The sequence below is a fragment of the Xenopus laevis genome, chromosome 2S (genome assembly GCF_017654675.1).
Source record: "Xenopus laevis strain J_2021 chromosome 2S, Xenopus_laevis_v10.1, whole genome shotgun sequence".
Lineage (NCBI taxonomy): Eukaryota > Metazoa > Chordata > Amphibia > Anura > Pipidae > Xenopus > Xenopus laevis.
The window spans coordinates 134,167,080-134,188,876 of NC_054374.1; the positions used below are offsets into that span (position 1 = coordinate 134,167,080).

General features: G+C 39.3%; 1 protein-coding gene across 1 annotated transcript; it reads right to left on the reverse strand.

The window, feature by feature from the left end:
* Positions 1-454: 454 nt before the first annotated feature.
* On the reverse strand, positions 455-20,251 carry galnt6.2.S (UDP-N-acetyl-alpha-D-galactosamine:polypeptide N-acetylgalactosaminyltransferase 6 (GalNAc-T6), gene 2 S homeolog). Its single transcript, XM_018250107.2, has 10 exons — positions 19,663-20,251; positions 17,593-17,765; positions 16,455-16,604; positions 15,810-16,044; positions 13,619-13,736; positions 12,739-12,939; positions 10,295-10,426; positions 4,604-4,705; positions 1,420-1,578; positions 455-605 (listed from the first exon to the last, which is right to left on the reverse strand). Exons 1-10 carry the CDS (start codon positions 20,145-20,147, stop codon positions 492-494), a joined length of 1,869 nt encoding a protein of 622 aa, XP_018105596.2. The 5' UTR covers positions 20,148-20,251; the 3' UTR covers positions 455-491.
* Between the last annotated feature and the right edge of the window lie 1,546 nt (positions 20,252-21,797).

The following is a 21,797-nucleotide window of genomic DNA, read 5'->3' on the forward strand; positions in this document are numbered from 1 at the left end:
GGCACTATAAGGGGTTATTTTCTAATGTGTTTTAATACTTTGATGGAATAAACTCTATTTTTTAACTTGTAAGCATGCCATGGAGAATTATTTAAGTATATGGTTTTGATATATGGCTAACATGGTACAACAACACTCTGCACTTGTTTAACACAATCTCTAAAGAAAATAATTTGATGGTGGAGAGAAAGAGCAGATTTGACACCATGATTTCATTTGTTTCAGGACAATAGAATTTTAGTGCAGCAGTAAAACCTCTGGTCATATTATTTGCATGGTTTTATGGATTATCTTGTTTTCCATTCCTTGTATAAGGCACATCTTTGAAAAAATAGAGACATCTGTGAAGGACAAAAGGAGTGTTTTCTTATATTTTTGAAGAAACATCAAAAAAAGGTCACTTTGGTCACTGAAGGATCCTTTCCTAAGGTCCAGTGCCTAAAAAAGACATATTGGTTGCTGGAACTACTATCACCCATCAGTTCAAAGAGTTAATTGAAACTCCAGCGTTGGTGAATGTCTGCAGGGTTGCATTCTGCAGTGGACGGGTGATCGCCTTGTGCTGTCAAACACATATTGGAACCCACATTTTTAAATAAATGATCCTGTATGGAGAAAAAAGGTTGGATTTCAAAGACTGAGCTATGGTTAGTGATGAATCACACCGATAGTGATTGTATTACTCTTTTACAAAGGAATGCACAGATGTAAAGATTTAAAATGGCTACACATTTGTGCATGCTTTATCATGATATACAAAAGACACTTATGTCTATACACACTCCACAACACCTTGTAAGGAATAGTAAACAAGGTGTAAAGCTCAGAGCCCAAGGACACATTCTTGAAGTTCACACCTGACTTGGGGAGGAGTTTCTCCAGGTTCACTTAAAGAAGTAGTTGTCAAAGTTTTTCATTTCAAGTCCCACTTGAAAGTGCAACCTTTGGCCAGGACCCACCTTAAATATCTTACCCTGGTTTATTGCCCCCTTAGTTCATGAAATGGATACAGATATAGGAAAAAAATAGTCAATGAGTCATTATTTCATAATCTTAAGAATATCTAGGAGAGCCAATACATATTTGCCCTGACCTTTAAGCTGGGAGTATCTAGAAATGGACATTCACCCCAAAGTCTCGCTCTAAAAAGCCTTGAGATTGAGCCACCCCTGCTACTGTTCCAAGTACCATAGTTTGGGACCCTTAGAGGGTGGTGCTAACTCATGCTTACATCCAGTAAATCAAATGCTAATGTTATTGAGGCTGATGGAAAAAAATGTAATATAGTTAAAAAAAAGTGCATCTCAACTTGTCTGAAATTTACCAGATGATCATTTGTTTCTACACGGATGAACTGCCAGCAAGCTGCATGCTGTTTAGTGTATTAGAGAGGAGGTGACTAAAAGTATTTTTTCATACCTTTGTATAGTGCCATTCTTCATTGTCTGGCACAGTTGTCTGTTTTCCCTTGTACTGGCACTCTTCCATCGACACGTACCCTGGACCATATTTGGAACGCAGACATAGCGCTTTTTCTGTGTTGTGGCGCAGCTCCTTGTGTGTGCTATATTCGAAGTACTGCAGAGAAACAGAAATATTATGCTTAAAAAAAATATAATAACAGCAGTTTATATGAAGGACCATAGAAACAGCTCTGAATGACGCTAAAAGGAGCAGTGGGGCGTAAGACCTGGAACCAAGATTTCTAGCATTTCTTAGAAATCCATAGATTATAATCTCGGTTCATTCACCACAGTTGCTTCACATTCCCACACTGGGTAAATCCTGGGCAAGGTCATCCTTTCTTGCCAATGTCCATTGAGTTTCTTTTATAAAAGTCCCAGCATTTTCATTGATCCCTAATCCGTGGCCTGTTAGCAACATGATATGGCTCACAGTGGCCTCAAAGTAAAGGTGACCATACATGTAGAAATCCACTAGTTTGGCGTAACCCGATATGCCCACATTGAGGTGGGCAATATTGGGCTAATCAAATCTTGGGCCCTAGGACCCAACGATCGGATCAGAATGTCAGCAATACGGGTGGTCGGATTCGCAGGATTGCACTAACAAACAGATGGGGTTCGCGAGCCGACGGGATTTTTAGCCCTGCCCGATCAACATCTGGCTGACTTTCGTCCAGATACCGATTGTGGAAGCCCGTCGGAGGGCCTCACCCATGGGCCAATAAACTGCCGACTTGGTCTGCATATCGGCCCATGTATGGCCAGCTTAAGTTCCAATTTTGAAATTACTGTCTCAAAGGAAAGCTTTTCAGGCATAAGTGGTCAAATAGCAGGTGCTTATTTTTGAATTCCTGGCTTGGAAGCAGGTTTTAATTGCTTGAAAAGTAAGTATAGTGCCAAGTAGAGCTCATGTAGGCTGCTAGTCCACATAGGGGCTACCAAATTGGCAATCACAGCCATTATTTGGCATCCCAAGGGACTTTTTCATGCTTGTGTTACTCCCAAATCTTTTTAAATTTGAATGTGGCTCACGTGTAAAAAAGGTTGGGGACCCCTGAATTAGATTATCACAACCCGTTCCTTGGCATCACCAAGGAACTTCTTTTCATTCTTTTGTGGCTTCCCAACAATTTTTACAATTGGATGTGGCCCACAGGTAAAATGATGGCATAGGAATTAACTGAAAATCCAGCACATTTGGGTAATCATGTGATAATATGCTCCAAAGTTTAAAATATGTATGCATATTTGGATGGTACTGTTGCAGAGTTTTAACCAAACACAATCAGACATGTTGATGTTGCTTTAAAAGAAACCTTTTTGTACATGGAGAAATGTAAAATATATACAATGCAGTGCAGTGTTTTTATAGCCTATCCACTGTTTTATAGCCTATCCATTGTTACTCAGATGGGGGGCCATATTCCGAAGAATCCTGTAATATAATCAGCTACTGTGTATCATTTGGTCCTATCTGTACATATGTATAAATGAAATACAGGGCAATTTACGGTACTGTCTGGATTCTTATCCTGTAAAAACACCTGTCTATCCAATTCTTTTACTTTTTGTATCACAAGATCCCCTTTTAAGGAACCCATGTGTCACAAACGTATCTGATATTACCTGTAACAGCCTTCTACTAACATCAAGTCAGACGCTATACATTTGATTTACAGTAATTAGATGGGATTGTGAGACTCATCTTTTTACATGCAGGGGATGGTTACAAACGATTGTTACAATCTGTTTCTTTTACATATAGGCAGGGCTGGATGCAGAAGGGGAGAGGGGGTACTGTTGTGCCGGGTCCAGAGAAAATCTGCATTGGAAAGGGGCCCAGACATGTCAAGAAAATTAAAAAATTGCGTAATTTACCCTGCCCCGAATTGCTTAGGAACTTACCGTAACCTGAATAAAATATATGTAACTTGCATATGAAGCAAAGACAATGCAGAGAAGCTTAAAGGAACAGTAACACCAGTATTTCACAGTAAAAATATCCTTCTAAAGGGAAAAGCTCCACTGAGCACCAATAAATGAAAAAAGAAATCTTAAGATAAATGAAACTGACCCCCAATAAACTGACTGACGTATTTGCCACTTAATTAATTATTTATATGAACTACTTCTGACTAATTATTGGCCCCACAGAAATATCTTTTGACCCCCATCGCAAGATCATTGGGTCCCCTAAACGTCTGCAATTTCCGCAACTTGTGCAAAAACGTACATTACTTAAAGAAAATTATGTAACGTGTATCAAGCAACAGCAAAGCAGTGTGAAGGGACAGGTAGATTTGTTTAAACTTTGACCAAATCTTGCTGCCCCCCCCCCCCACAGATTATGATCTGTATGGCATTGGTTGATTTCTTAGAAATAATTGAGTATTTAGTATAATAATCTCAATGTAAGGGGTGGGAATATGTAAATTACATTGTAAATTAGGTTGAAAAAAAGACCCACGCCCATTAAATTCAACCTTTTAAGTCTATAAATGGATTTTGTAAGTGCCCATCATGTTTGATAAAGGGAGTCTGTTCAGGGTTATCTGTTCAGTTTATATATATTTTTCAATACAGGTATGGAATTCGTTATCCAGAAACATGTCATCCAGAAAGCTCCAAAATTGAAGCAAAACCAGTTTATTTAATGTTTCTCTAGTAGACTTAAGGTATGAAGATCTAGAACGCCCCTGGTCCTGTGCATTCTGGATAACAGGTCTCATGCCTGTATATGCACAATCTTATGTAATGGTGTCCTTTGCTTTATATATAGCAGCATGTTGCATTATACATTCTTGCAGGTTTTTGCTGGGTAACAATGTGCTATATCTATTCTCTGCCAGTGATTAAGCTGAACACTACAATCATACACATATAAAGTCTATGATAATACGTGGAATAAGGTTTGCTACAAAGGTTCAATGTGGGCAATCATAAATAAAATATCTCCTCACTTCTATAATGTGCTTCTACTAATACAGAACACACATTTGCCACATACACAGCAAATGTTACACATATCTTGTTTTCTAAGTTGGGGGACTTGACATTGCTGCATTGGACCTGCTTGTACCTTGCCCGGCTCATCATCTAATTCTATTTCCATACAAGTAATGGCGCCGCCAACATACCTGGTTGCCACCCATTCCGTGGCATGGATACATTATTAGTGGCTTTTCACCACCATTGTTCTCCCCCACATCAAGGCAGTTCTGTGTCCCTTCATTTATAACCTGCAAGGAAAAAGTAAATCTTATAAAGGCTTTCTTTCCACATGCATGACATGTCTGAAGTCTGATACAGAAGCCCATGTATACACAATAGAAGGAAAGAAATGCAGTGTTTCTTTTGACAGAGGGCTCAGAGCAGCATTACTTTGAGGGTTTACTGGTATATTTAGGTGGACCTTTCTAATAAGGCTTACTTAGTTTCCACCTTTCCTTCTCCTTTAAAGGTGAAGGTAGCCATCAGAGAGCAACATTGAGAAACGCTCCCTCTGATGGGGATTGAAAGAGCTGACTTCAGGCCAAAGTGTTACATTTGGCATCAGCCTTGTGGGGAAAGAAGTTCACTTTGCATAAACTTAGTTTCACAAATCTTCCTACATCTCCTGGTCCCCAAAGGCATAGCAGCCATACTATTGTATTATTATTATTATTATCAAATGTTACTACATTTTAGTAGAAGTTTGAGTTAGGGGCTTACCAAGAGGGAGGCAGGCCAAACATTAAACTTATTTAAGTGCAGTATATAAAATGCATCAAATAATTAACACTCCCCCTCCCTGAACTCTTTGTTTCATGTTTGTTTCCCTCATAATCTATGGCATTTATGTTTATAAAAGGTCATTAAATGCCAAATCATCATCATCATCATCATCATTTATTTATATAGCGCTGTCAAGATACGCAGTGCTTTACTGCAGTTATAGCAAACAGGGAATAAATGGTGGATAACAGACAAGGATTACAGAGTACAATAGGGTTTACAAACTAAAAGGTTAGGGTACAATTGAGACATTAGGATTGTATAAACACTTTGTCATTTTTGATACAGCAATGATTAATTAAGGTACATGGAATAGGCCTCTTTAAACAGATGGGTCTTTAAGGAGCGCTTGAAAGTTTGGAAGGAAGGAGAAAGTCTGACAGCTTGTGGCAGAGAGTTCCAGAGAAAAGCAGAAGCCCGAGAGAAGTCTTGTAGACGAGAATGGGCAGAAGTGACCAGAGGAAAAGTGAGGCGAAGATCAGAAGCAGAGCGTAGGTTTCGTGAAGGAGTGTATTTGGAGATTAGAGATGAAATATAGGGAGAGGTTTCATTATTAAGGGCCTTGAATGTGAGTGTAAGTAATTTGAATTTGATTCTAGAAGAGATTGGGAGCCAGTGAAGGGACATACATATGGGAGCAGCTGATGTTGAGCGGCGAGCTAGATGAATGAGTCTAGCGGCCGCGTTTAGAATAGATTGGAGTTTTGAAAGGTGACTTGTTGGAATACCTGTGAGGAGTAAGTTGCAGTAATCAAGGCGGGAGATGATGAGAGACTGAATCAGTGTTTTAGTTGATTCTGAACTGAGATATGGTCGTATTCGAGCAATGTTGCGCAGTTGAATACGGCAAGATTTTGCAAGTGTTTGAATGTGTGGTGAAAAAGACAGATGAGAGTCTAAGATGACTCCTAGGCAGCATGCCTGTGTGGTGGAATGAAAGGTGGTGTTGTTTACGGTGAGTGATATCTGAGGGACAGGGGAAGATCTTGGAGGTAATATGATGAGTTCTGTTTTAGAAAGGTTCAGTTTCAGGTGGCGCTGTGACATCCAGGAGGAGACAGCAGAGAGACAGTTTGTGACTTGGGAAAGGACAGAATTAGAAAGATCAGGAGTAGACAAGTAGAGTTGGGTGTCATCAGCATAAAGTTGATACTGAAGTCCAAATGACTGAATGAGTTTTCCTAGTGAAGTTGTATAGAGCGAGAACAGCAGGGGGCCAAGAACAGAGCCTTGAGGAACTCCAACAGAGAGTGGGAAAGTAGTAGAAGTAGAGTTAGAGAAGGAAACTTTAAAGGAACGGTCAGACAGATAAGATGTAAACCATGAAAGAGCAGTGTCCCGAATGCCAGATGAGTGTAGAATGTCAAGGAGGAGTGTGTGGTCAACTGTGTCAAAGGCTGCAGAGAGATCTAGAAGGATTAGAATGGAATAATGACCTTTAGACTTTGCCAATAGAAGATCATTGGTTACTTTGGTGAGTGCAGTTTCAGTCGAGTGTGATGGGCGGAAGCCAGATTGCAATGGGTCGAGAAGGGAGTTGTGAGTGAGATGCTGGATCAGGCGTTTGTAAACAAGCCTTTCTAGTAATTTGGATGCAAATGGAAGAAGGGAGACCGGTCGATAGTTAGTGGGAGAGCTGGGATCAAGGGAAGGTTTTTTGAGGATAGGAGTGATTAGTGCTTGTTTGTATAATGATGGAAAGGTACAAGTAGAGAGTGAAAGATTAAATAGGTGGGTAAGTGCAGGAGAGAGTGTATCAGAGATTGGGTGGAGAAGGCGAGAGGGTATGGGGTCAAGAGAGCAGGTGGTGGGTTTTGAGCTGGCTAGAAGTTTGCTAACTTCATCTAGAGTTGCAGGGGTGAAGGAGTGCAAAGTAGATGTGAGTGGACTGCGCGTTGGTCTGAGATTGTTGTCGGACGGTATGCTCAGCCTAATGAGATCGATTTTTTCATTAAAGAAATGAGCAAGGTCTTGGGCAGTAACATTAATAGGTGGAGGAGGTGGAGGGGGGCATAGGAGTGAGTTAAATGTGGCAAACAGCTGCTGTGGTTTGGAGGACATAGTAGATATTAGATAAGAGAAGTATTGTTCTTTGGCTAATGATAGAGCTCGGTTATAGCAGGAGAGCATGAATTTGAAATGGATGAAGTCAGGATCAGTTCGTGACTTTCTCCACCATCGCTCAGCTGATCTACTACATCTTCTGAGGTACCGTGTTACACTAGTGTGCCAGGGTTGGGGTTTAGCTGGCCGGCTGTGACGGGTGGTAGAAGGTGCAAGGGAGTCAAGTGCTGTTGAAAGGGCATCGTTGTAGAGAGAAGCTGCCATATTGGGACAGGAGAGAGTATTAATATGAGATATGGATTGTGCTGATACTGTTGATAATTGTTGTGGTTCAAAGGCATTAAGGTTTCTATACGTGTGGGTAGAGAGAGATGGTTGTGAAGGTGCAGGTGAAAGCAGTATCTGAAAGGAGAGTAGATGATGGTCAGACAGAGGGTAGGGAGAGTTAATTAAGTTGGATGGGCAGCATGAGTGGCAGAATATAAGGTCAAGAGCATGACCCTCGGTGTGGGTAGGTGAGTCGGTCCACTGAGAGAGACCAAACGAAGCTGTTAGAGAGAGAAGTTTAGAGGTGGCAGCAGAAGCAGAGTTGTCAATGGGGATGTTGAAGTCCCCTAAAATGAGAGCAGGTGTCTCACTGGAGAGAAAGTATGGAAGCCAGGCAGCAAAGTGATCCAAGAAGGTGGAGTAGGGACCTGGGGGGCGATATATGACAGCAACACGCAGAGAGATTGGAGAAAACAAACGTATGCTGTGGACTTCAAAAGAAGTGAAGGAGAGAGAAGTCGGTATAGTAGGATTTTGAAACCTACATTTGGGGGAGAGAAGAAATCCCACCCCACCGCCATGACGGCCATCCGGTCTAGGAGTGTGAGTAAGTGAGAAGCCTCCATAGCAGAGGGCAGCAGGTGAAGCAGTGTCTGAGGGGGAGAGCCATGTTTCAGTGATTGCAAGAAGGTGAAGGGATTTAGCTATAAAGAGGTCATGGACTGCTGTTAGTTTATTGCAGATTGACCGTGCGTTCCAGAGGGCACATGAGAAAGGCAGGGAGGGTGCTGGTTTTATGTGAATAAGGTTTGCAAGATTAGAAGTGCGTAAAGTCTGAGCGACTGGAAAAGACCTTGTTGAATGCCTGAGAGTAGGAATAAGTGAGGGTACAAATGAGTGAGTTGGACCAGGGTTTGGGGAGATATCCCCAGCTGCAAGTAACAGTAATAATGAGAGTGAGACAAGGTGTGACCTAGATTTGACAGTGCGAGCAGTGTATTGTTTGATGGGATGAGAGGGGATAATAGATTTAACAATACAAGATAGTGTGCTTAGATTGAGAGAGGGTGATGGGAGCAGTGAAGAGGAGATTTCAATTTCAGGATAGTTTGATGGATGTTGGAGTGCAGAGGATATATGCAGAAGTATAGAGGAGAGAGAGAAAAAGAAGGCAATCAGATTAAACATAGTTGGACAGTATAATCCGTTTTATCTTGTTGATAGAAGAATTGTTGAGCAGTGATGTCCAGTGTTTGCTTGGAGATTCCAGTCCAACTCTGATCCAACTGCTGTTCAACTCTGTCTAACTCTACTGTATATGTTGTACTTAAACTTTCTGTACTTTAACTTGATGGACTTAAGTTGTTAAATCTGCCATGGCTCTCCTGCCATGCTCACCCCTGCTATGCTTCCCCTAGAATGAATGTCCTGATATACAGCAAGAGGGTCACATGGGTGAGGGCCAGCAATTGATTAATTAAGACAAGTTAGAAGAATCTCTGTCTGGTCATCTAACAGACATCAATATCAATAAAATGGACATACCAAACTATTCACTAAAGCAAGCAACAAATTGCTAGATAAACGTAAACTGATGCATTTTAACACCTACCCCACAATTGAATAATTGGCAATGGTAATACAAAGATTTGCAGCAGAGTTGGATGGTGAGATGCAGAAAGCTAGGAGCAGTAAGTTCAATTAGCAGTAGCGATGGGCGAATTTGCGCCGTTTCGCTTCGCCAAAAAATTCGCGAATTTCGTTGCGAAATTCGCGAAACGGAGAAAAATTTGCGAAACGGCGCCGGCGTCTCGTTTTTGACGCCGGAGCCCGTTTTTGACGTCGGCCCCCCAATTTTTGACGCTGGCAAATTTTTGCCGCAAATTTTTGCCGCGTATTTTTGCGGGCGTTTCGCGAATTTATTCGCTGGCGGTGAATCGCGCAAATGCGCCGCGAATTCTCGCCTGGCGAATAAATTCGCCCATCACTAATTAGCAGGAATTAGACATACCCCACAATTGAATTCCGACGTTATCAATGTGCAAGCAAAGTTCAATAAGTATGCAGAAACACTACACAGTATATGCTTGGCTTACAGATTCATCAAATCTTACTGTTGCACCTGACACACATACAGTAAGTAGCACACTACCCATAGAAACAAGGGTGTGCCTCAAGCTGCAGTGCTATTATGCTGTTATATCTCATAATCATCATCATCATTCATTTTAATAACACTAGCATATACTTTACAGTTATTTATAGCAAACAGGGATCTTATAATGATTTAAAAAAAACAAGTGTTACAGGGCTGAGCCAACTGGGAGCACTAGACAACCTGGTCATCTAACCCCCCCCCAGCGTGCTCGTGAGTGAGCGCGCATGCGCCATAACGGAGGGGAAGGGCAACGAAGGGGAGGGAGGAAGGGCAGGGAAGGGAGGTAGCAGTGAGCATCAGAGGGGAGGGATGTAGGGAGGGGAGAACGACAGAGCGAGGAGGGAGGCAAGAGTGGCAGAGGGGAGTGAATCTGGACTAGGAATAGACAGAACAACCTTGAACAGGTACATCCCAGCGCCCCCGCATAGTTGTGCCCTAGGCAGGTGCCTCTTTTGCCTACCCCTAGTTCTGGCCCTGCCAGACCCTGCAAGCACAATTTTACAATCTAAACATCTGTAGGCCAATTTAGCCTATATTTTGGACAAAATGAGGGCACATCACTTACCCCACCGGAATATATAGGATGCGGGTCAGGTACAAACAATTCAGGATAGATATTTTCAAGGTACCATGTGAAATTCTTACAGTGCAAGTCTGCTCTCAACTTGAGTCTTTTAGAAACATCCCCGAAGGATTTCTACAAAATCAATGACATATATGACAATAAAACATTGGAAAGCATGGGTACGAATAAAAAATCAGCCTGCCGGCTCTGATAATAAGCACTGAGGAGGATAGGGATGTTCATTTCACTTTACACATGAATCTGTAGGCCACTGCTGTTTCCTAACACTAGATGTTAGATTAGGATTAAAGATCTCCAATCAAGGAAATGTAAATTCTGCAAATTCTGTTATCAACAAGCTGAATGTATGAATGGTGCTTTGCATATCACAAGCCTTCCATAAGTGGTTCTCCTATGTAAATCCTGCCCTGCAGTATCCCACAGTGGAAGCAGTTCTCATAGTACTTACTAAAATGTACAGGGTTCCTGAGTGGAGTACTCCAAAGAAACACTTAGATATCAAGGTGAAAAGTGTATAAAGGAATCAACCCCCTGTGCCTTAGGCAGGATTTCAGACAGCATCCATGCACAGTGCTCTGTATTTTTAGAATGTGAAGGAGAACTAAACCATTAAACTGAATACAGCTAAAAATGCTGTCAGGAATCACCTGGAACTGAACTCCGGACTGTGTGTTGAGCACTGCCTGCACTAATTTCCTGCCTCCAACCACTGGCCTGATAATAAGGACTTGTGTATTTTTTGATACTGCTGTATTGTCTTCCTTCATTAATAAAATCACTGCCTATTATCAGGTCAAATACTCACTTTATCTGTGTTATGCGCCAACATAGGCACCTACCAGGACTACCAGGATTTCATACTTGTCACAGGGGGTCACCATCTTGGAAAGTATCCATGACACTCACATGCTCAGTGGGCTCTGAACAGCTGTTGAGAAGCTAAGCTTAAGGGTTGTTACAAATTATCCAGCAGAAAATGAGGTTTGTCTGTAATATAAGCTGATGCTACAAGGCTCATTATTAAATTCTGATGCTAATTGCACTGGTTTCTGTGCTGCTATGTAGTAATTATCTGTATTAATTACTATATTATCAGTCTTATATTGTGACATTTATATTCTATATGTACTGTATATTGTGAGTGGATCCCTAAGCTCAGTAAGTGACATCAGCACAGAGCATGTGACGTGAATCAGCAGAAAAGAAGATGGGGAGCTACTGGGGCATCTTTACTGCTAAAGGTGTGTGGTTGTCTTAGGCTGGTACAGAATCCCGGAACTTTATAATGTTGTATAAAACGAAATTTGCACCAAAATGGTGTAAAAATCAATGGTGTAAAAAATCATTTTACGCTATGCAACACCAGATTTGAAACCGTTATTTTACATTGCTTCTGGTAGAAGTCACATAAGAAAAAACTCATAAAAATTTTATACCGTTTATTACACAGCGAAGCATGGCGATGTGTGGTGTATTAGCCTGCCATTTTTTACACAGCAAAATAAATATGCCCCATAATGTACAACATTTTAGGCATGCTTATTTAGCAAAGCTTTAATATTCCTTTAAAGTGGACCCGTCACCCAGACACAAAAAGCTGTATAATAAACATGAAATCCAATTTCTATTTTTTATTAAAACATTCAACATAGCTGTTGTAAGATCATTTAAAAATCTCCGCTGTCAATCAAATATTGTCTGCCCCTCCTCTATGCCTTAGGCATGGAGGTGGGGCAGACAATTACTTTCACTTTCCATTCAGCACTTTCTACATGTCACTGCTCTCCCCACATTCCCCCGCTCTCTTTGCCATTTAATTGTGTAGCCAGGGCATGGGGATGGACATCAGGTCCCCCATTCTAGTGCACAAACAAGATTCTGAGATGATGCAAGGCTTGTCTTAATAACAATGTCCACAAAATGGCTGCTGCCTGCTTGCTATAATTATGAATTCCCAGACTGAAGGAAACAAGAGTCAAATATTTTATATTGTATAATTAAAGTAAATTTTGCTTGACTGATGTGATAAAACATGGGTGAAGGGTCCCCTTTAAGGGATGCATGGGAAGCACAGGAAGATGGTGGGACCCACCCCAGGCCGCCGTCCGATTAGAGTCACCGATGGTGATGGTTTTGCTGTCCATCTGGCTTATATTGTTTGTGGGAACCCAGGTGCGCCACCAACCCCCTAACCATCAGTAATGTCTGTATTAATATTGTGGGGGGATAATGCCATAAAAAAAAGTTTGCAGTGGGTCTAGAATCCTGCTGTTATTGGGCTTTTGTGAGAGGTTCTAACTATGAAGGGACAGGTACAAAAATAAAAATATTATTATTATAAAATGTAAAGGCTCCAATATAATACACACACACACAGACTTATACAAACACAAAATTGAGAACTATGTATTCATTAGACCTACCTCTTTAACTATTTTTGCAGCATCCACAATCCTCCGGTAGTATATTAATTTGTAGTCATCCATCCACACCTCTGCCAGGCGCACCTGGTTCCTGATGATTACCTGGATACCCTTGGGGAAACTATGAGGACTCTTTGTGCGGAAAACATGACCGACCACAGAACAAGGAATAATTTCCAGCTGCCCGCCACACTGCCAGACCTGGAGGAATATTGGTAAGTGCCATTAGCAGAGTGCAGACATGAGTCCCAGCACATAACACCCATTATCATACAGCGTGTCACATACAGAGTGACATATGTGAGCAGAGATCAGAAGATAATCTTGTTTAAAGAATTATAGGAGAACTGATTGACTTTTTCGATTTATTTATTAATGCACTTTTTCGAAAAAAAAAAATTCGGGGAAAAAAACAGAAAAAAATCGTGAAAAATACGGATCGTATGAATTTTTCAGATTTTCCACCCAAAAACTCAGATTTTTCAGATGTTTGACCAAAACCTCAGAAATCCTCGGATTATTGCAAGAAATCCATGGCAGATCAAAAGATCTTTGGAACTTCTCCCATTGACTTATATTCAACCTTGGCAGGTCTGAGATGCCGGATGTTCCGATTCTGACTTTTTCAATCCTCAGAGTATAATGAATCTCAAAAAATTCATGTTTTTTGGGGTTTTTGGCATTGCTAGTTTAGTAAATAACCCCCTAAGTGTTAATGTAAAACCCCTATCTGTTTAAATGCCTGTGAGTCTGGATATGCGATAGGTGTGTTTATGCAAAATTCTACAGAATAGAATATAAACACATATAGATGTATGTAGTGTGCCCCTCCCTCCTTTACCACCCTTATGCCCCCCCCAATGACATAAGCAGAAATTACCCTAAAAGACATTTCCACATTTTCTCCTCCCCAGATTTCCATATCTTCATCATAGGAGCCAATGTGTTCAAAGTAGGCTTTGGATATGGAGAACAGACCTCCGGCAAATGCAGGAGTCCTAGGATAGCAAGAGACCCTTGTTAGAATCCAATATACAACAAATTAAAGCAAGCATTTTCATTCAAAGTTTAATTGCTTTATTTATGTTTCTTATGCCCTTGGGTTAGAAAACCCAATCGGTTACAAGGTGCTTGTCAATATTTAATTGAAAGGGGTACAAAGACAACATCTCAAATGCTTAAAGTGAGAAATGTTCAAGTCAAGACTTTATTTGTCATTGAAACTGCGCCAAACAAACCTACACAGTGAGACGTCTGGGGGGGGGGCTTATTTATCAAAATCCAAATCTGGTAAAAACTTAATAAAATTGAGCAAAAATCTGAATCGTTGTTTTTTTTCTGAATTTTTATCCCGAATTTTTTTTCCACTAAAAATTCAGATTATATAGTTAAAAAAACTCTAGTTTTTCTCTTATTGTTCTCTGACAAATATATGATCATTCTGAATTTGATGCCTGCAATACATTTCAGTAGGGGCATGTTTCCAACTGTGCCGTATACTCGGTAACAGTTTGGAAACTGAGGAGACTCATTTCTATAGTTTTGAAAGTAAAATGTTGTCCCATTCTTGCCTGATATAGGTTTTCAGTTGCTCAACAGTTTGGGGTCTCCTTTAATTTTCTAATGCACCAAAAGTTTCCAATGTGTGACAGGTCTGGACTGCAGGCAGGTAAGGTCAGCACTCAGGTTCTTTTACTACAGAGCAATGCTGCTGTAATATGTGCAGAATGTGGTTTGGCATTGTTTTGCTGAAATAATTAAGGATTTCCCTGAAAAATGTTGTCTGGGTGGCAGTATATGTTGCTCCAAAAATCTGTTTATATTGTTCAACATTAATGGTGTCATCCCAGATGAGCAAGCTCCCTATGCCATGCACACTAATACACCCCAATATAATCACAGATGCCGGCTTTTGAATTGTGTGCTGATAAGAAATCGGATGGTCCTTCACCTATTTTGTTTTCCAAAAAGAATTTAAAATTTTGATTTGTTTTGAAGGAAGATCCTGATCAGCCATTATTGGTTTTCCGCCTTGTCCCTTGTGTACAGAGATTTCTTTGGTTTCTCTGAATCTTATTGGGGTTATTTTATTAAAACAACTTCGACCAAACTCCCATCCACAATTTTACCTTATTTATCAATAAAATAATTGAAAAAATTCAATGCGGAAAAAGACTCTATAAAATATCAATAAAATCCTGAAAAAATTTGAATCGATTACAAATCGCTTTGACACCACAAATTATTTGGATTATTGTATGAAACCCAGCGCAGATCACGATATCTTCCAGTTGGAAAAGGGACATCTGCCCTTGACTTCTACATGACCTCGGCAAGTTTGAGATTGGGTTTTTTTTCTATAATAAATCTCGAAAAATTCAAGTTTTCCCTTTAAAACTCCGACTAGAAAAAAATCAGACTTTAGTAAATAGCTCCCATCATATTATTATGTACTATAGATGATTAAATCCTAAAATTTCTTGCAATTTTTATCTTGCATTATTCATCTGCTCCATTCACAGAGTGGGGTACTCCTAACCAGTTTTGTGGTCTAAGAAATCTAGCCTCTCTGGGATCCACTCTTTCTAGCATAACACAACTTTTCCCGTATTTTATTGCCCCTGTCCCAAATTTTGGAACATGTTGTTGGCATCAAATTCAAAATGAGCAGTATATGTTTTTATAAGTGTTATAAATATTTCAACATTTGATATAATTTTAAATGATTTCCATCCCTTTTTCAGGGGCGCTACAAAAATGAGGCAAGTTGAGAAACTCTCCTCCGACAGCAGCGCCCCACTGGTTACCAGACATAACCAGAATTCTGCTGGTAAATTTAAGAGCTGAATTTGCACTTCTCCCTCCAGTGCCAAAAAGGTGAGAGGGGGGCCAACAGCAGGAAGCCATCTCCTGCAGGACCTTCTGCAAATAATGAAATACGATTTTAAAACTAAAAACTTGCTCTCCGGTTATTATCTTCTGTACTTAGAATTTTCTTGGTGGTAAGACGGACTATAAGACAGGCCAAGCCCAAGAGGTGACTTGTTCAATATCTGACCGGTATTACTTACTTGATGGGGTAGGTTTCATTCTTTCTCATTTCCGCATCAGCTTCAGGAATTGTTTCCCAGCCGAACGACAAACTCCAGTCAAACTTTCCGCGGATGTTCATTTTGTCATATGGGACGGGTTTGGCAAATTCAAAGTTGTTAAGGTTTATGCTTGTGATGGATGGACTGACAACAGCAGTGTGATCTTCTGCAATTCTTGACAACAAAGGTTCCAGCCAACCGTGAAAACATTCACCTGGTTACCAGTAAGATTACAGTTTCCAGGTTATTATGGTCAGTGAATGAAATGTGCAGTTTGTAAGATATCGCTCCCTTAAATCTGCTCAGACACCATTATATTAAAGATCAGTTCAACGCTAATATACTTTGCATTAAGGCATAAAGTGACAATTCCAGAAATGTTTTAACTCTTGGAAAACTCTTTAAACACTGACTCAGGTGTAAGAAGAAGTTTCACTTCAGAGTTTTTCAATACCTGCACGTGGCTGAGAAACTTCTTTCTTGTATGTTCTTCTGTGTTACTACAGGGGACTTTTAGTTGGCAAGATATTGGATAGCTCCTGGGTAGGAAAGATAACATCTCCCCCTGTGTCATATATCCTATTAATCAACTCAATTTACTGCCTACAATGTCTTAGTACTTACAGTGGGCATCCAGGAAGGTCAACACTTCACCCGTGGCAATGCCGGCACCCAGCAACCTTGCTGTAATTAATCCCTTTCTCTCTTTCTGTCTTGCAATTTTCACAATCTGTAATGACTTTACGTAGTCGTCCAGCTTTTCCTTCAGATATTCTGTAAAGAAAGAAAGACAAAATACAATAAAAGGCATATAGAAAATGAGGAAGGATGTAGTTTGATCCATTCTGGAAAAATGTCATCAATCCTCTAGATTAACATATTAAAGAATATATTAAATTGCAGCTAAAAAGCCCCCAGATGTACCAAATTGACTTAATGGGTCTTAAAGGATGATGAGAAATTTATGATCTCCTTATGAATGTTTAGGTGTATCCAACCCCAGCTATTATATTTTTTCTATTTTTTTAATGTATAAGAAACTTTGCTCAGAAAGCCACCGCTACCATGCTTCCACACTTTGCCTTATTGCTTAATCTTCCTTCCCCAGCTTGTTTTGCATTAGAGGTTTTTGTGTTTTATACACATAATAAATTTAGAATTTTTAGAGCTTTTAAGGTATATAGGAAAGCCACAAATTTTTTCGAGATTTGTGGAAAGAAAATCGGAGTCTCGATTGTTAGTAAATGGGTGCCTTAATGTTTAAATTATTTTTTAGTAGACTTAGGGGCACATTTACTTAGCTCGAGTGAAGGAATGGAGGAAAAAAAACTTCGAATTTCGAATGTTTTTTTGGCTACTTCGACCATCGAATGGGCTACTTCGACCTTCGACTATGACTTCGACTTTGAATCGAACGATTCAAACTAAAAATCATTTGACTATTCGACCATTCGATAGTTGAAGTACTGTCTCTTTAAAAAAAAATTTGACCCCCGAGTTCGTCACCTAAAACCTATCGAAGTCAATGTTAGCCTATGGGGAAGGTCCCCATAGGCTTTGCTATCTCTTTTTGGTCGAAGAAAAATCATTCGATCGATGGATTAAAATCCGATATTTGAAGTCGAAGGATATCAATTCGGCAGTCGAATATCGTAAATTTGACCCATAAGGTATGACGATCCAAATTACAGAATGATCCATAACAAGTCCATACATGTATCATGAAAGAAAATTACACTGGCACTTAGCCACTGGAACTTACCATCTTCACTGGCATCATCTACTAGAATGATCTCTTTCAGCAGGATGGCTGGTGAGGTGTATAAAACACTATACACTGTACGAAGAAGAGTTGACCAAGCCTCATTGTGAAAGACAATTATAACACTGGTTGTGGGCAGGGCAGGGCAGCGCTTGAACTTCTGCTCAATGCACCTGTAACATGGGGAAAGAAAAGGAAGAAGCTTATTAACATTCCCCACGACTAACTGAAAGCACATTGCATCAGTCAGCTGATCATATTTGAAACAAGCTGACCCTGTAATGCTTTATAGCCTTTATTTATGCCAAGCATGCTATCCCCTACAGTTGCGCACATTATGGGAGAGGATGGTTGCCAAACCTCTAAACATAAAACAATGATCAAAAATATGAAGGGGAAGGATTTTTTCACTCGGCTGCATTGTACAACACTCACATCTTTTAACTCAAACCTCCGTTCTAGTTCAAACAGGGGAAATGTTTGACACATGAGAGCTCCTTCCATTTTCCTATTGACTAGCCATGGAGACAGCTGTTACAGTATTCAAAATGTTTGTTGTGGTTAATAGTTTTCAAATGGGAATTTACTGAAAGGGGGTGGCTTCCCTATTTGAAATTAAATTGATTTAGGCACTTGTCTTTCTCCTTGGTTTTAGTGAAAAGCCCCCCCCCCCCCAGAGAAGACACTGTTTGACCTATTGTTATGGACACACCTGCCAAGGCAAGGATGCTGTGGAATATAAGATTTCCCAAATCTTTCAGCTACACTAGAAAAGCTCCCACAGATACATCAATTGTTAAATGCAGTCTGATGACTGGCTTTTATAAAGAACAGAGGCTGGAGTTAATACCCTTGGGCTACCTATGATCTACCTTATTTGCCTTTAGCCTAAAATTCCAACTGGAGTGTTAAAATTTGTTTCCAGTGTGGCCTGATCTATTCCATTGGAGTTTGTAGAGACAGTGCGATTCCCTCAATCTCAAGTTATGTTCTATGTTAGGTTCTATGTTATGACAAAATTCTTCATTATTGGTTTCAAAGACTACTTATACACACTGGTAAAACTCTAATTTACTAACACAATTGCCCCTTACAAAGAGTTGTGCAAGGCACAACCAAAGTTGCGCTTAGGTGAGAAACAAATAGTATAATCCTTTGACTTCAATATTCGAAGTCGAAGGATTTTACTTCGATGGCCGAATATTGAGGGTTAATTAACCCGCCGATATTCGACCCTTAGTAAATGGGCCTCGCCGTGTGTTATGGAATAGCTAATTCTATGCAACTTTTTAATTGGCCTTCATTTTTTTCCTTAAATTTTTTTTAGTTTTTGAATTATTTGCCTTCTGCTTTCCAGCTTTTGAATGGAGGTCACTGAATGCTCTATAAGGTTACAAATACAGTATATTGCTATTGCTACTTTTTAATACTCATCTTTATTTTCAGGCCTCTTCTATTCATATTACAATCATTCAAATCAGTGCATGGTTGTTAGGGTAATTTAGATCCTAGCAACCAACTGGAGAGCTGCTGAATAAAAAGCTAAATAACTCATAAACCACAAATAACAAAACATGAAAACCAATTGCAAATTGTATCAGAATATCATTTTCTACATCATACTATACGTTTATTTAAAGGTGAGCAACCCTTTAATTAGGAAATGAAAGCAGCAGGTATTTTGGCACAAAGAGCAAGAATAGATACAGATCCTGTCCTTTGTAGAAAGAGTTTATATACATGGATTTTCAAGACAAGCGCATATGCACTGAAAGGAAATACAGAAAAGAATGGCTGAAGAAAGAGATGTCGTTTTACATTAGAGTTATTATTTTGTTTATAAATTGAATTAAGACATATGGTGACATGATATATATTATATATAATATGTGTATGCCAGAGGAAGTTTGCATCTTAGTAAGTCACTCAAAATACTGAAGCAGAAGTAATACTAACATATATAGTATAAAATATGCAAACAGTGCACTGCAGTTTACAGCTGAGTAATATTTTTCATGTTTTTGTCTTGTTTTTGATATTGTGAAAAGATATAATATGAATGATTCTTACTCTGGAGGTCTGGTGTCAGGGCCCAAGGCTCTGTGAAGGGAAATCCTATCGCTGGCATATGCATTGAAGCAATGTTTGTCAAATCCTTTTTCTTTTTCTTTTGCCTCCTCTTCGGTCCAGCTGTCCTTTTTAAATCCTTTCCCATCAGCACCTGGGCTATTTGGTTCTTGTGGTGGTCTCTCCATAAATGATTGAAGTTCTGCTGGTGTGTAATACCCAGGTAGGCATGACTTTTTGTCCTCTACAGGTGCTGCTTCTTGAACAGGGGGCATAATTTGGAGCTTTGGCATAGAATCCTTTAAATTGTTCACAGCCCCCATCATCATATCAATCATTTGATCTTTTCTCACAACTATGTTTCTTATCCAAGGGTCATCTTTCGTTTCATTCCCAACATCTTTGTGCATGATGAACACAAATATCACAAAAACAATGCCCACCATAGCCAGCTTGAGCGGTCCATAGTTCCTTCGAAATAACCTCATTGTTATAAAGTTATAATTAAAGTCACAATAGTTTATGAGAATAAAATCTTCTATAATGTCATACAAGACAAATCAGCAGTCACATAGACCTAAAAATAAGGGGAAAAAACAGAAAGTTGTAGCTGCAGCCCATAATTTACAAACTAATTCCAAGCAGGGTTTTGCCAGCAAATGTAACTGTCACCCTGGTTGTGCCACTCTACTACTTGGTACTAATAGAGCCATTTTGCCCTTAATGCCTTCTAGTTATTCAAACCTACCTACCTTTTATCTCTCTCTCTCTCTATCTGGCAAATGCAGAGGGGCTGCTATAAGTTGCCATAGAAAGTCCGAATTTAGTAGGCTGGTGTGGGCTGTTTGGGCCTCCATGTACCTGAAATGCCAGGGCCTATTTTAATTTGTTAGGTCCATAAATATTTGAACAGAGACAACTTTTTTTCTAATTTTGGTTCTGTATATTAACAAAATGAATTTTAAATCAAACAGTGCAGTTAAACGCCAGACTTTCAGCTTTAAATCAGTGGGTTGAACAAAAAGATTGCATAAAAATCAGAGGAACTAAAGCCTTTAGGTATATAAGGTGATTGTTCTCTTATCTGTTATCATAAGATAGTATCCATAATATTGCATATTAATGACAATATTAATAATTGGTTTATTGGCTTTAGTGGTACTTGAGTGGATTTGTTTAAAAAAAAATATATATATATATATATATATAAATATATATATCCATCTTGTTCATAACAAAATATAAAAGTAAACTGCAGAGTATCATATGCTCTTTACATTTCAGATTTACATATGAGAGTATTATCCTTTTTTTTATTGCAAAATAGCATCTCTATTGTAGTGATGTTGCACAAAAGTACAACAACCTCATCAGTCATTGAAGTATTATATCTTTGTGCATGTTTATCTGTTGGTTTTTTGTCTGTGTTTTTTGTTAATATCAATTGTGTTTTTTGTAAAGACTTAATTTTCACATTTACTAAATTTCACTCTCTTTGGATGTCTTTAGCCATTTAAAGTCCACTGTTATTCAACGATTACTATACTTTTTGAAGACTACACCATCACTTGTACACAATTTCACCCTCATTTTACAACTTCAGTGACATCAGAAGGTGCACTAGAATAAATACATACTGTACATATCCCAATAGACTGTACATTTCGAAGTCCACTAATATTAAATTAGTTGATCTTTTTTCAAGGCTACTATTAGATTCCACTGCTTCATTATACATTTTTTACCAGGACTAAGTTTGACCTAGAACTTACTTACTCGGGGTTAAAACTCCCAAATTACTGCCCTTTTATTGGCAACCACTAGGGACACCACAACAATGTCTCATTAACATACTTATAATGGGTTTAATGCAGAGAACCTCTTGTTTGCATATAAACAGGTAAATAATAACTGAAACACTGAACATCGCACACATTATTACCCACTGTTTATTAATAAAAGGTACAAACTGCTTTCACAAATATCTTAGCAAGAACTATAAAAGGAAGACCAGAGAGTGATTCTAATAAAATAACAGATATAAAACAAAAAAGAAATCACATGTTTATCATCAAAATAAAGATTACTATGCAATATGACATAACCATTATATATACATTTTTGTACAGTTATCCTCT

What these genes read in the sequence shown, in the direction of transcription:
- galnt6.2.S (XM_018250107.2), bottom strand. Translation starts at nt 20,147, where the DNA reads ATGAGGTTATTTCGAAGGAACTATGGACCGCTCAAGCTGGCTATGGTG. An exon ending in AGATGATGCCAGTGAAGATG is followed by an intron (nt 16,605 to 17,592) that starts GTAAGTTCCAGT and finishes CTTTCTTTACAG; the next exon opens with AATATCTGAAGGAAAAGCTG. An exon ending in ATGTGGAAATGTCTTTTAGG is followed by an intron (nt 12,940 to 13,618) that starts GTAATTTCTGCT and finishes ATATTCCTCCAG; the next exon opens with GTCTGGCAGTGTGGCGGGCA.